At 42.0% G+C, this 15,961-nt stretch overlaps 1 protein-coding gene across 15 annotated transcripts in view; it reads right to left on the bottom strand.

Moving 5' to 3' along the window:
• Positions 1 to 739: 739 nt before the first annotated feature.
• The window catches only part of Papola (poly (A) polymerase alpha), a 53,136-nt gene continuing 37,914 nt past the window's right edge, over positions 740 to 15,961 (bottom strand). For 3 of the 15 annotated variants that reach the window (XM_039112397.2, XM_006240521.5, XM_039112398.2), the window contains 7 exons: positions 15,425 to 15,546; positions 12,800 to 12,942; positions 11,259 to 11,359; positions 10,516 to 10,736; positions 6,753 to 6,815; positions 5,167 to 5,241; positions 740 to 3,005 (listed from right to left, as the gene is read on the bottom strand). In XM_039112397.2, coding sequence (XP_038968325.1) covers positions 2,853 to 3,005; positions 5,167 to 5,241; positions 6,753 to 6,815; positions 10,516 to 10,736; positions 11,259 to 11,359; positions 12,800 to 12,942; positions 15,425 to 15,546 — 878 coding nt within the window. In that variant the 3' untranslated portion in view covers positions 740 to 2,852. The remainder of the gene's footprint in view (positions 3,006 to 5,166; positions 5,242 to 6,752; positions 6,816 to 10,515; positions 10,737 to 11,258; positions 11,360 to 12,799; positions 12,943 to 15,424; positions 15,547 to 15,961) is intronic. The other 12 variants (XM_039112393.2, XM_063262005.1, XM_039112394.2 and 9 more) reach the window with 8 other exon arrangements.

Below are 15,961 nucleotides of genomic sequence, written 5' to 3'. Positions count from 1 at the left end.
ATCAGTCCTGTCGGTGCCTGATGGAGCCCTGAGAAATTTTACCATTGCTGCATAAGCCCAAATGGACCTTGTGCTTCAATAAGAAGCAGCCCTGAAGCCATGTACTCTATGACGTCTCTGAGTGCTCAGACTTTGAGACAGGATGGGTGTGCAGAGCTGCTAACCCTCTGGAAAGTGACTTTATAAAAGAATGTCTCTGCTCAAGACATTAGGATGACCATCCCTAAAAGCTGGCCATCACAAACTCAGACCATTTCTCTTGTATGCGATGTGAAGGTTTAAGAAAAATGTCAGAATTTGATCCAGTAAATAAACAAGATTCAAGCTGTGTGAAAGATACAATTATAAACTTACTGAAAAAACAACAGTGCCACCTGCTGACGGAGAGAAATGCAAGCTTCTTTAAAGCTGGCAGCACGGAAAGAGCCACATGTGAAGTGTGCGGTGTGCAGTCTGGACAATGCCACTGCAGAAACTGGAACGGCTCAAAGTGACTCAGTCGCAGCTCTGATCGTACTTCCTCCCCAAAGACCATTTCTGTGAACAACAATCGCCTGCTACCGTGTGAGACCCATTAGTACTGGGCTACAAACAGGCTGACCTACAGCAAACCTGCCAAATATGAGCACATTCAATTCCAGTCTTCATGTCTGGGCTGTACCACATCTGTATAAGTAGAACCAATTCCATCAGATCACTGAGTGAGGGGAGGGGAGAGTCAAAAGAAATCAGCCAACTGTGGGATTTGTGCCTTTTTTTTTTTTATTGTGTTTTCAATGGAGAAATACATCATCTGTTTACAAAATAGCTCTTGAAAAATACAAGGAGTACAGATACTATAAAACAAAGCAAACTCCAGTCATGAGACACTACTTACATCATGCGAAAGCAACAGTCTGATCTCCAGGTTATGGAAACTAGAAGTAAAAAGTCACTACACAGAAAAGATCCACGTCTCCAGCCTGGTGAAACTTGGATGCAGTTACATGGAACGTTTATTAAACTGAATTTTTCCCCAATGTGTAAACAAAACGACAAGACTAAATCTGTGCCTGGTGATGTCAATCTAACTCTGCAGCTACACACACAGACACGGGACATGTCACCTGTTAGCGAACTGTCTTCTTTACTCAAGTGGTGGGAGGGAGGGAGGCAGGGAGGGAGGGAGGGCAAGGTGACTGCAGAGCGAGAGGTGGAGAGCAGAAAGAACACTGTATATAAACAATGTAAGTGGTAAAGAAAGCCTTAATTAATGCACAGCTGAAGGGAAAGACTATACTCCAACTTTGGAAATTAATTTAGGAGGACAGGAGAGTTTAATTGCAGTGTTACGTGAAAATGCACAAATGTGTGATAGAATGCAGCGAGATGAAGGATTGGAAACCATGCTCATACAAAGATCTGCTGCTACAGGCCTGCTCTACCCAGATCGACAAGAGGAACCTTATCAACCTCTGGCGTCCTCACACGTCACAAGATGGACGAGAATTCTGCTACTTAATTATGAGAAATCATTGTCTTTAAAGGAAGTTTCTAATTTTTGATAGAACAAAAAAATTCAAAAGTGGAGAGCTGACTAAACGTCAAGTGCTTACTAGGAATGATTTTTAAAATGTTTCTGTATGTAAAATTCACTGACAAATTTTGATAAACTGGTTAAAAATAAAAATTAGTTTAAAAATCTGGAAGAAAATGCCTTTTTGCCCACTTTTAAAATTGAAAATCAACTTTGTGTAAGACAGGAACAGGAGTTCTGTGGAGTGTACAAAAGTCCTCTCAGAGATCAAATGGCCATCCTCCGGAGATGCTTCACGGGTATGGCTTTCAGTCATTCTCAAGTTCTAGCCATGGGACCAACGTTAGTGTTCTGTGTCACGTAGCCACAGGTCACGGTTACATGTCATGGCTTAGGAAAATACTGGCATTCTGGTTTCTGTGAAATAAGCCTTACCTTGTGCATTCAAGCAAAAGGGAAAAACAGGCAAAAGAAAAAAGGGGGATGGGGAGAAAGCACTGTCGTTGTTTCAAAGACTAACAGACTGAAGGCAAAAGAACAGAGCTTGAGAAAGCTCAAAGACCACACTTGTTGGCTGACTGCTGATTTGTATGCACTATAAAACAACTCTATAAATAAAAGGAATATATACTTCTTAATCATAACCTCATCAAAACCAAGTATCGCCTAATTCTTCTTTCAGTGTCCAAAGTATACCTTAGCATTGACAATGCACCCTAAGGGTTACAGCTGCCCGTAAGGACTGAGCTAGGTGTCCTACTGTCCTTTCTGAGGCAGAATGGTACACCACTGCACAAGGAATCCAATTTAAAGACTAATTGTAAAGAAAATTCTTTGGGAAAAAAATTGAAAATCCATTAAGCTGAAAATCTAAAATTAGTTCTACTTTCTAATAAAAAAAATACATAAAAGTGCATCATCAGAATAAGGAGTTCTTATGCCAGTTTGTATTGCAATTTTCCAAACAATGCATCATCACACATAAACCCAATCTGGATGTCAATTATGGATACAAACGCAGCTTGAGGGTTTTGTTTTCTTTCCTTCTTAAAGGCAGTAATTTTTCTGAAATAGTTAATGCAACTGTTGCTAACACAATAATAACAGTACTCCTGGCTTCCATACTAACCTGGACTGCTGATCAAGTGCTGATGAGCCCAAGTAAGGGAGGTCACCAAGACTAAACCCAGTCAGTCAGGGCTAGTCCTGTCCCTCCAATCTCCTTTCTCCTTTCTTTTTTCTTTCTTTCTTTTGTTTAAGCATCTGGAGACAACGGGTTGAGTTGGCAGATACTGTTTATGGACCCTGAGGTGGTTTTACCGATTCAGTCTCAGTTTTATTGAATTCTTGATAACAGGAATAGGGTTTGCAGGGAGAGCAGGGATATCGGAAAGGTCTGTACTGGATGTTTTCTGAGAACGAAAGCAAAGAACACAGCACGGTTTAAAGCACTGTCGCTCACAGGGGATGCGTCTCCCACTGCTTCCTCCTAGGAAAGATTCGGCATTATGATGGGAGGACAAGCATTCAAACTAAAAGTAAGCAGTTCTAAATGGAAAATATGCAGCGCAAATAAACGTAACTAGTAAACCCATATACACTCTAGACTTGCAGAAAATTTAAGATTGCATAATAACGTTTTCACGGCTTATCAAAATTATTCTAATAGCTTTAAATATACACCTTAGAAATATGCTTCACAAAATAAAGAACAGAAGATAGTGATAAAATAACATTCAGCTAATTTGGGCTGAGTTAAGATACTAACTGCTCTAACAAGACGTGGTACTGAAGTGCCCTCATGTGGAGGAAATGCTTAAATTCACCTGATACATAGAACCAGCAGTTAGCAGATATTTTCTGACACTATAAATTGTAAAATTAACTATACAACTGAATAGATATAATTTATCCCAACTTTTAGGGAATTAAAAAAATTGTATTAGAAATTATATCGCAAGGCATTTTAACATTTCAAAAATACAGAAATAAATCATAAAATGTTTCATGAGAAGTTTCTGCACAGATAAAGAAGTAGAGAGCTTTCGTTAGTCTCACATACTCCTCAGCCAGCTTCAGCAACTGTTAAGTCAAAGCCAACCACTCCTTCTTGTGGCTTTAACCAAGGGTTACTCTGAAGATAAATTGGAGATGCTCCCAATTATCTCTAATTCCCTCCATTGTGTGGCAATGCTATACTGAGACTCTCCCACCTCCTCAGTGAAGTCCTCGCCAAATCACAGGACACAAGATGCATTCTCTAAAATCAGCAGAACTGAGGTGCTCTGACTGGTTTATAGATCCTTTCAAATGAATGAAACTCTACTAAAAAAAAAAAAAAATACTCTCACAGACATGGGGCGCCATGGCTGTGGGGTGTGATCAGTGGAGTAGGAAATGTGTTGTGCAGGAACACAAGGGCATGTCCCCATCTCACGTGTACTGCACTTGACTAAAAGCACATAAACTCGGACACAGAGCAGAACACTGTGGTGTCAGACTGTGGAAGAGGGTTTCCCAGGAACACACAGACTCTAAGCCACAGCAAAGTACCATGGACGGCAGCTGGCTCAGGGATACCTCAGTTAATCTAGTTAGTAGGTACTAAAAGAAAACACTGATTTTTGGGCCAACGTTTGACCTAAACTTTGGTTTTTCTTTTTCTTTTTTATTTATTTTTTTAATATATAAGTAACTGTAGCTGTCTTCAGACACACCAGGAGAGGGCATCGGATCCCACTACAGATGGCTGTGAGCCACCATGTGGTTGCTGGGAATTGAACTCCGGACCTCAGGAAGAGTAGCCAGTGCTCTTAACCACTGAGCCATCTCTCCAGCCCGACTTTGGTTTTCTTAAGTTTAAAGGATTCAAAAAGAAAAACAAGACACAAGGTGACGGTTTGTGAATTAAATAGATGAGACTGCTTGTGTGCATAAGAAACTGTCCCAGCAAACACTACCACTCATCAATTACTCTGGAGTTATTTACTGTCTACTGAATAACTAAATAAAACCAGTACTAAAAACTGAAACAGAAACATATCTTAAAAATAAAAAAGATCAGGGAGCCAAAGGCAGTTCAGGACAGCCTAAGCTACATACTGAAATTTGTCTCAAAAAAAAAAAAACCCCAAAAAACCGCTATGCTCCATGAATGAATAAATACAATGAAAATCTCTCTGACCCTTGCAAACAGGTCCAGAACAACTTTTTGTTTCTTGTTTCACTGTCACCCTTTGTTCTAGAAATAAGCATTTACATACATCACACACACACACACACACCTCCACCCACCCCACTGAGGATCTGAAGAACCCGCAGTATAAGGGAAGAACTACACCTGCCTCCTTTTCCTTTACTGGGGTCTCACCACAGAGCTCAGCATAGTCTCCGCCCCAGAAACTTGCCTGAGCCTCCCAGAAGCTGAGAGGCCAACGTATACCACAAGTCAGAGCCAGACAGAGCCTCCGAACAGCTCCAAGTCAGCTGTCTGCCTGCCTTTAACTTTACACTACAGAAAACTTACAGGCTTCAAGTTAACTAGTTCCACAAGTTTAATGGTCTAGCATAAACTTTCATTTGAAATCAATATACCACTCTAATATCAAAACCACTGACCAAACTCTCCGTGCCTTTCTTACACTTAGTACCTGAGAGGCCACCAGAGACGCCGAGGCCGGAGCAGCTTCTGACGGAGCCGCACTTGTCTCCATGCCAACTTGTTCCTAGGAGACAAAGGATGGGCAGAGGGGAAGAGAAAAAAATAACAATAAAGTGAGTAACTGGGTGTAGTGGCTAATAAAGAAGACAAATTAGCAACTGGAAGGTGGAGAGATGACCAGAATGACATCGCACCATGTCATCGAGCCCTGTTATAGGTTATGTCTCCATTTCAGATACACACTGTAAGGCATGGCCAAAGAATCTCACAGGTCCCAAACTGCTCTAACTTGGATATTTTAACAAGTACTAATTAAAGGTATGCACAGGCACTCTAGAAAATGTTACCTAGACAATAATTAATAAAACACAAACCCAAAGAAAATCCTTAACTATGTGGGGAAAATACATAATGTTAGTGAATAAAATTATTCAGAGGCACAAACTGCCCCATATCTGTAATTAAAGAGGCAAACAGCCATAATCTATGCTATCCTTTCCTTATGATCTCTCCTGCCCTCCTCTGTCCAACAATCAATGTCCCAGTTCCGATAAAAGTGAACCAATCAACACAGGATGATGAACTGGGTCATCCCACAACAGCTTCACTCACATAGAGGAGTATATAAGACACAAACAAGTGAAAATACAGATAAAAACATGTTTCTAAAATATAAAAACAGGAGCCATCACCGCTTTTCCTATAAAACTGCAGAGGGTTAACAGGACACAGGCAGTGACTGGGAGAAGTGGAGGACTATGGGAATGTGCATCAGGCTCTTAAGCACTCTTAAGCGGACGGCAGACACACGTACAGTGCACGGTCTGCAGGCAGAAGGTGCAAACTTGCTTTTGGTGGAGACAGTTGCTGACCATGAGCAGCTAGTAAGGTGCGATAAGACCCTCCAGTGCAGTCATTGTGCACATCATATAATGTAAACATACTTCCTGGTTTGCAAAGTACATTATAAATAGAAAATAAAAGGCACTGGTGCATATGTGAACACGCACAGCTTGAAAAGCATCAAAAGAACACTTATTAAGATATTCTTGGTGGGAATTTGGCTACAGTGGGAATATTAAGCCTTTGGCATACCTCAATTTCTAAAATTAAGTCATTCTTGGTCTTTCAATAGGAAGAGAACCAGGATATCTTCCTCACTGCCCACCTCATTCAAGCCAAAACCTGCTGAAAACGATTTTTCTAACCCAACCCTACTGCCAGACCCGACAGTGAGGTTAGTCTCACGGACTGCCTTGGATTCAAGTGTCAGGCAAGTGCTGCTTCAAAAGGTTATCCCTACCTTCCGTTAACAGCAGCACCTACCCCATCTCCTCAAGCCTTCCTGACATGTACTGTCTTTCTAACACCACCATCTTACCTTCTCTCCTGAAGGCTAAGTTCCTGTTTTACACACTGCTCCACTCCCATCACTCAGACATTATTAACATTAAAAAGAACCCAAAAAAAGGTCTCTTACAAACAGTGGTAAGAGAACCCCACACACTCCAGTCGATTCAGCACCACACGCCTGCACTTCTACCCGTGCACATTCTACAGGCTAAGTTAGTATACCTTTGTCTCTGTTTTATCATGTCCACTCAAAGCAAGACAGTTAGCATCTTCACTTGTTTCATCCTGTTTTTAAAAAAAAAAGCTTTATTCTCCAAAATGAAAAATTTAGATTATCTGCCAATTAATGCTTTAATTTATAAAAATGAAGTAAAATAGATCAGAGTCTCTTCTAAAGGGGCTTTTTAAAATTAAATAATTTAACTTAGCTTTAATAAGCACCAAAAAATTTTAAACATGATAAAAATTGTTTTTGTAATCCCCATCATATAAAGTACATCCCCAAACCTATAGGCTCATGAAGCATTTTCCTAAGGAAAGGAAAGTTCCTCAAAGCAGCAGCCCTGAGAACGTGGAAGAGCAGGATCCCAGTGAGGGAAGCTGGTGGTGCGCCCACTAACACACCCTATGACTGGGGATTTTACAGAAAATGTTACCCAGAAACACTCCTGCACACAGAAACAGGCGCTGTTCTTGGGAAGCATTAGCATTCTAAAAGAATTCAGGGCCTACCGCCTGATCTTCTCGGGTCCTAAAAGCCACATTAGCACTATTTGCTCAGGTTTATTAACTTAGAGAACTTAAAATTGACTTGTTGCTCTGTGCAGGTGGCAAGTGTATAAGCGTGCACACAGAAAGCAGAGGTTAACCTTGGTACATCCTTGTGTTTGGAGATCGTCTCTCCATTAGGAAGGTCAGCCTCCTGGTACTGGGAGTTCAAGCATGTGCGACCATGTCTGGCTTTCTCACATGTTACTGGTCCTTATGCCACCAGCACTTCACAGGCAAAGCTATCTCCTTAGTCCCTAATATTTTAAATACGTTTTTAAAAGGCAAAAAAAAAACACAGGTAGCTTTAAAATTATATGTAGACACATTCAAATACTCATGTGTACCTGAAGTGAAAAAAATGGTGAGCAGATATGTAAAGGAAACACGCTGCTCAGGTCTCCACTGAGATCAGGTGACAGTCATGTGTTCTTCTCCACATATTTAAATTTTTCACATACAAAAGTTTTAAAGACTTAGTACTTCTCCTATGCAAACGGCCCCAGGGTCAATTAGTATGACATACGCAGAAATTAAAAAGAAAACTTTTAAAGTACATCTGCCTTGAATTTAGCCATATGATAGAACAAACTTTCTATGTTTTCTCTATTAGGGTACAATGCACACTACACTGAACTGAAGCAGCTCACAGCATCTAAAACCTTCCTATACACATGTGACTGGAGTTTCCATTTGCTGCTTACTATTAGGCCCATGCTGCCCTGAGTTCTGGAAGTACAGCATGTGTGGTCATGTTCAATACATCAACAGAGAACAAATGACCCAAATAAGGGTTATACCAGAGCACACACAGTCCAGGCCATACCATGGAAGATCAGCTTCAACGCCTTTGACTAAATTAAGTTTGTAACTGCCAGAGACATTAAGCATAGTAAGCAGCCCATAAAGTGAGCAACACCCTCCCTTATACTTTAGAAGGTTTTATGACTTGGTTAATTGGCTCCAGTGAAATTCTAAGAAAAAAAGGACAAAGCTTGTATTTTAAAGGACATTTTAACACTGGCATCTTAAACTTGTTTGGTCCCACGTTTAAGGGATATTTTGAAAACAGTGAGAACAGGGGTGTCATATTATCAAGGAATCTAATCTGAGTTTATTCATACTCTCTCTTAGACATGTGATCTTAAAATTCTAGTGTTACACAATTCTAGGGAATAACACCACCACAGTGGAATTTTCTCTAAAGCACTTAGTGACAGAAGAAGGAATGAGGACTGGAGGACCAGGCCCATGACCCCAGCACTCACGGGGCTGGGGTAGGTGGGTAGTAGGAAGGAGAGACCGTAAGTTTGAAGCTGTCTGGACCACCTCCTGAGTTCACTTAGTTCAGTTCCAGTCCAAACTTAAAGACCTTACATTACCTCAATAAACAAACAAAAAGCTGAGTTGAAGAGGCAGAGAGAGTGGCTGAGCTCATCAGAGATGTAGCTGTATTGTGTAAACAGTAAAGCATCAATGGACTGTTTCTGTTGACACAGTAATGCTGTGTCTTCCACACTAACTGTATGTAACTCTTTATCCCCCAAGGACTGCTCTAGACCCAGGAGTACAAGCGTCCATGTAGCTCCAGTGACGAGCCATGTGCTGGGACACTCGCTGCTAAGCACTCACAGAGCACCTTATCATAAGGAGATCAGAGACAAATCATGAAGGTAAAAAGAAATCTAAATTCACAACTGTAATTCCAGAATTACGGAACCAGAAGCAGGAAGAGTGCCCTACATTTAAAGCCAGCTTCAAGTACTGCTCTTGAGACTGCCTCAAAAACACATGTCCAAATCCAGTTCCTAGAAAGGCTCTGATGCATTTATCAGGATGGATGGATGGATGGATGGATGGACGGACGGACGGACGGACAGACGGACCGACCTAGCACTCAGGAGACTAAGACAAGAGAATCAAAAACTACCAAGGGATTGGGGGTGTAAATCAATGGTACAACACTGGCCTAGAAGTACATAAGGCCCTGGATTATATCCCTATTCACAAACAACACAACAAGAAAAAGCACTACACTGGGCTGGGGACTTAGCTCAGTGGTAGAGCGCTAGCCGCTAGCCCAGCAAGCGCAAGGCCCTGGGTTCAGTCCCCAGCTCCAAAACAAAGAAAAGAAAAGAAAAGAAAAGAAAAGAAAAGAAAGGAAAAAAAAAAAAAAAAGCACTACACTACAAACACATCAATTATCAAAACCTAGCAGGATAGGTGAAATTATGTCCTACTTCCTTTCTAGTTTAACATCATGAATAACAAAGTGTTACTCCATTAATTACAGATATTTCTAAAGTCAATCTAAAACAAAGGTATCCGATTACGGATGTTTCACCAATACTGATCAAAGTGCAATGGATACCCAAGAGAAACCTACGTTTTTTTTCTGCTCTAAGAAAGTTCTTAGATAACAAATTCTAGAGCAGAATTCATCATGAAACAAGCAGTCTCGGACTGGCAGCTCTGGGCAACAGCGACTGTCCTACTGAAGCAAACCCGAGATTAACTGAGCCCAGACTGCACAGCTAGACCCTGGGGCATTTAGATGACACTAAAGGGATAGAGGGCAGTGTAGCAGGAGCGTTTGTGTGGCACACCACAAACCACCCTTAGACTCACAACTGCAACACAATGCCCAGTACTGTCCTAACGCTGCTTGATCTTAACACTGGATTGATAGTGACTGTTAAACACATAGCAAGCTTCCTGAAAGTTGGGAGTCCGAAACTAAACTAATCTGCCTTTGCAACCTGTTCATCACAAGAATAAAGCTTTGAGGACTAGGGCTACAGCTTAGAGGCAGAGCAAGCTCTAATTCCCTCCCAGGAATTCCTAGCACACAGCCAATGGCTCAGCCACCCTCTGATACCAATTACAATATAAAACTGAGTTAAAGGCAAAACAGTCCCCAAAGAGCCATAAAGAGTCAGTACAAATAAAAGTCATAAAGAATAGTAAATTAGGATATTAACTGTGTTTTCCATTCACCATTGGATGCAGAAGCTACCCAGAGTAGGAGAGGTAGAAATACTAGTGCAGTGAGGCACGACTGCAGTGAGGCACGACTGCAGTGAGGCACGACTGCAGTGAGGCACGACTGCAGTGAGGCACCGCAGACGCCCCGGGTCTTCCTGAGTGTTCCCTACTAGATTCAGGAGCAGGTGAGCCAGGCTGCCATGCCTGTGTGTATGTAAGTGTGCACATATACCTCTTCTGTTTTGGTTTTCTTAGGACTTTCTTCTTTATGGGGTGAGGACGTTCTCTTGACTCCTACTATAGGATTAGGTACTTTTGTTGCTGCGTTTCCTGAAGGTCTAGGCGACGGGTTTACCAGTCGTGTTGAGGAGACAACTCTGGAGACTGTAGGCTTTGGTGGTGGAGAAATGGCTGGCTGTGTGGCAGTTTGAGGAATGCTTTCGCTCGATGGACCTAAACAGAAAAGGTATGAACACACAAATCAAAATCATTACAGACACCAAGTAACAAAGAAAGTGGATACTTCACCTAACTCACTTCATGAATAACTTTATATGCAAACACTAAAGTGCTATTAAAAGACAAGTACCAAGCACATACCTATAGCCCCAGAACATGGGGTGGAGGTTGGGAGTGGGGGGAGGAGCAGTAAGAGGATCAGAAGGTTTGAGCCTAAAACTCTGCCTTAAAAACAAAACAAAACTGACTGGACAGAGATGGCTCAGAGGTTAAGAACATGTACTGTTCCTAGCACCTACATTAGATTAGCAACCATCTGTGAACCTCTGACCTCTGAGAGTCCTCACACACTAGTGCATACAGACAAGCAGGAGCACACGAAACTCACTAAAAAATTTAAAAGGCACTAAAAAAACTGAATCCACAACAACTTAACCAATAAATCACTTTCTTACATAAAGTATAAAACCAATTATCATGCAAGGGCTCACAAGAGTGGCAAGCCCAGCTTCTTACCCCCTGGGCTTTCACTGGAATTTGCTTGTGGTACAGAAACCTCAGAAGCCTGAATGCTGGTCACAGATGCTGCGGTCACAGCTGGAGCAGGACTGTTTCTGCTAAAACAGGAAACAGAGAGAAGGATAGAAAAAAGAAGGGGTAAGGATCAATTATGCGTTAAAGACAATCAGAACAACAATTAAATGTTAGCAACATATGCCCCATATGTAAGGTAAAATGTTTCTTTGGTTTTAACTTCCCATGCTCCTGTAACAATGAAAAGGCATATAAATACATACAGCAACACAGACACAAACTTCTGTGATGTACATATAAAAACCACAGCTGACAGAAGTGATGCCATGCCACTCTCCTGTACTTTAAATACAGCCAGTAGGCGGAGTACTTGGTCTGCCAGTGAGAACACACATATTTAGCTTATTATTAGGCCGAAACCTATCAAAAGGTCAGTGTTTGCATTTCAACTCCCTAATAGCAATCAGTCTAACCATCACAACTGCCAACAAGATCCCCTGCAAATAAGGTTGTGTGGTAAAACCTAACAGAAAAAAAGCACAAGACAGCACTGACCCATAAATGCTAAATGCAAATGCAGCCTCGCCAGGCCCTAATTTTATGGGATGTAGAGCCTTTTTAGCAAGTCTTAAAATGCGTTGCATGTTTTACAACAGTAAATTCTTCTAAGGGAAAAAATATTCCCTTTATCTAAAACTGCTCAGTGCAAGCATTTACCCTCTCTACCATCAGTAAGGGTTTGCTCAATCATGGAGACAGGCAGACCTAGACGTGTGCTCAGTACTCCTGCTATCTCTAAGTAAGCCTGACAGATGAAGGCACCCACATCACTCCTAAGTCCAAGCACTCTGGTCCCCAAAATGAAAATTACTGCCCATAAACTAAGAGTTAAAACTGATTCTAAAAAAAGAAAAGTCAGAGTCAAGAGATGGAAAGGTACAGGACAGACAGGGTGGCTGTCTGTGTCAGGGTTCCTATTCCTGCACAGACATCAGGACCAAGAAGCAAGTCGGGGAGGGAAGGGTTTATTCAGCTCACACTTCCACAGTGCTGATCATCACCAAAGGAAGTCAGGACTGGAACTCAAGCAGGTCAGGAAGCAGGAGCTGACGCAGAGGCCATGGAGGGATGTTACTTACTGGCTTGCTCCCCCTGGCTTGCTCAGCCTGCTCTCTTATAGAACCCAGGACTACCAGCCCAGGATGACACCACCCACAATGGGCTGGGTCCTTTCACCTTGAGCACTAATTGAGAAAATGCCTTACAGCTGGTCCTCATGGAGGCATTTCCTCAACTGAGGCTTCTTTCTCTGTGATAACTCCAGCTTGTGTTAACTTCACACAAAACTAGCCAGTTCAGTGGCTATGACCAGATACTTCATAGACTCCAAGGAAATTTACCAGCTTGCATAACTAATACTAATAAAAACAAATTTAGAAAACCTTAAGTTAGAATAAACTTTAGAACCCTCCACTGTATTTAGTCAACAAACGCGTCATCCCCTCCCGCCTCCCTTTGCTTACCCCTGAGAGCTGCCAGAACTGTTCAATGGACTGGTCTTCATAGCACTGGTGGGTGAAGGCACAGACATGCTGTTATCACTGTCCATAGACAAGTCAAGGCTGCTGTCATTCAGAGCTGCTAACTTGACTCCTTCTGTTGAATGCTGCAACCAAGAAAAGTTTAATTTTTATGTTTTTAAGTAATGATTTACCGGGGTTGGGGATTTAGCTCAGTGGTAGAGCGCTTGCCTAGGAAGCGCAAGGCCCTGGGTTCGGTCCCCAAGCTCCGAAAAAAAGAACCAAAAAAAAAAAAAAAAAAAAAAGGAATGATTTACCACATTTATGATTTCTATTGAAACGCACTCATAACAAATTATAAAAATGCTGCATGCCACGAGGACTATAAACAGCATAGATAGAGAGGGTCATGTACTTCTTGACCTAACTATCTGATATGGACACTCTACTTAGTTCTAAATTCATACTGTGTGAATCAACACATTCTTCTAACAGAAAGGGTCACAAAGCTGGGCTTGTGCATAATGGAGCACACCTTCAATCTCATCACTCCAGAGGCAGAGGGAGCAGCATCTGAGTTCAGGGACAGCCTGGGTTACAGAACAAGTCCCAGGACAGCAAGGGATAGAGGAACCCTGCCTCAAAAACAAAACAAAACAAACAAACAAAAAGGGTCACACGTTGCCCTCATTTGCTTTAATCCCTAGGCTTAGGCAATCCTGCTTCAACCTCCCAATTTCCTCCCAAACAAAAACCATTTTTTACCAACCATCACTATCTTATCAGCAAAGATCTTTGAAAGCAAGAGATCTAAGATGGCCACTATACTTTTTAGAGGGGGCACAGGACACATGGGCCTCTACTTTAGGTTTCCTACTGTGGGACAGATACAGACACAAAGTAGCAAGCTGCTCGTTTTACTCCACCTTCAGAGTCCATTTTCACAGTAGAAAATGAAGTGGAATGAACAATATAAATTCTTTCAAACAGGGAAGTAGAAAGGATCAAACTACTATAAACAAAAAGTAAAGTCAAAAACGGTCAAGAACATCTGAACCTGAGTGACAGTCTACCTCCTCATCAGTGTGTGTCCACAGACACACATGTGACAGTTACTTTGTTGGATGGTCAAACTGTGAACAGGAGATTCCTGGTTAGTAATACTACCTACAGTTTAATTTTAGGTAAGCATAGCCTTAAAGTATAAGAAAAATGAACAGGAAAACCCAATTAGAGCTGTAAAACAATTAGTCACATGGTCATTTAATAATAAGACTTTAAAAGCTAATAAAAACCCATGGTTCTAGAAAACCTGTGTAATAGCTGTTAAGAGTTTTTAAAATTGCTATTGCCAAGAATTAAAGAACACAGACTAAGGGGCTGGGGATTTAGCTCAGTGGTAGAGCGCTTGCCTAGGAAGCGCAAGGCCCTGGGTTCGGTCCCCAGCTCCGAAAAAAAGAAAAAAAAAAAAAAGAACACAGACTAATTGCTTACATTCACTTTTGAAAACAGGGTTTCCATGTTTTAACTACAGGGAACGTGTTTGAACACATTCCTCTCAGACTGCTGTGTGGCTGGGATGGTTGCATGTGCTTAGCAGGGATCCCACGATTGGGCCTCAGCAGTGCTGAAAGCCTTCAAAGATGACATGACCTATTCAAGTAACTTCCAATGGCATTTCCTTCTGAGGTCAGGTGTGGGGATGAACTGATGAATGGACTTGACCCCAGCAATCAGGAGTCTAGGCTGAGTTACACAGTCAGACTCATCTGACAAAGCAGTCACCTGAAACTATCAGGGCCAGGTATCTCTGTACTTGCCCACTCCTAAGCTGTAACTGACCTTGGCATTAATAACAGATGTTAGCTTCATTATTTATTTACTATTTGCCAGGCACATGTCCAAGTCACTCTTTCTATGTGTCGATACATTCAAGACAAGAAGGTTTAAAATTCTGTCATTCAAAATAGAAACATCAGAATAAGACACTATGGGGTTGGGGATTTAGCTCAGTGGTAGAGTGCTTGCCCAGCAAGCGCAAGGCCCTGGGTTCGGTCCTCAGCTCCGGGGGGGGGGGGGGGGGGGGGGACACACTACAATACTTTACCTCTGGTGACCAGTGAGAGTGATATTCTTAAAAAAAAAAATAAAAAAGATTGATTATATGCGTACACTGTAGCTGTCTTCAAACACACCAGAAGAGGGCATCAGACCTCATTACAGATGGTTGTGAGCCACCATGTGGCTGCTGGGAATTGAACTCAACACCTACTCTATAGTAAACAAGAAGACATCTTCCTTCTTTGAAGTACAGTTGAACATGTAATGACAACTTTGTTCTTCTACAAGTTTAGACACGTGTGTGAAACTTTAAAGGTATTTTTCTTCCTGAGAGAATGGCATATACAAACTCAGGGTGTTCAAGTGTCACATTAACCCCTATCCAGTAATGAAGACAAGTACAGGAGCACAGTGCTGAGAGCAAGATTTCACAAACTGACTAGCCTGTCAGATGCTGTGCTCAGTCAATAGCGGCCGTCCCACAGGGACGGAGTCTGGACAAACCAGCTGGCACAGGTACACAGCACTGCACTGGTGGCGGGTGCCATCAACTCCTTTCTGACATACCTTCTTCCTCTTCTGAAGCACATGACTTGGCAGCAGCTGGTGGAGCTGCTTTCTCTTCACATGCATTGCTGCGATCTTCATATCCAACTCAAACATCTTGCTGTTTATTGCTTGCCTATAAACTACACAACAGACATTGTTACAAACAATGAAAACGGTTTAATACAGGCGTGTTTAAATTCATCCAGAAGAAAGTAATGTAAGTGGGAACCTTCTCCACTGCCTGTCCCTAGTCTGCTGTCATCCAATGGTGGTCAAGTCATGCAAGTAAGGAAGAGCAAATGCACTCAATCCTTTAGCACACTAACTCTCTTGGTGCCAATAAGAAGCAAGAGAAAATATCGGAATGCAAAGTACTCTGTACATCTACCTCTCTCCGTCTCCCACAAAGTCTAAGACTCTGATCCTGGGAAAGAACCCCTGCTGCCGCCCAGTGACGGTCAGACAGCAGGAAGCCACCTGACCATACTTCTCCAGCCATGAACCGCTGGAGGCTTGGCTGTTAAGAGCCAGTGCTGTTTGTGAAGAGGACCTGAG

Source organism: Rattus norvegicus, chromosome 6 (genome assembly GCF_036323735.1).
Source record: "Rattus norvegicus strain BN/NHsdMcwi chromosome 6, GRCr8, whole genome shotgun sequence".
Taxonomy (NCBI): Eukaryota; Metazoa; Chordata; class Mammalia; order Rodentia; family Muridae; genus Rattus; species Rattus norvegicus.
Note: the sequence above shows the minus strand (reverse complement) of the source record. Positions and strands in the feature narration are given on the sequence as shown.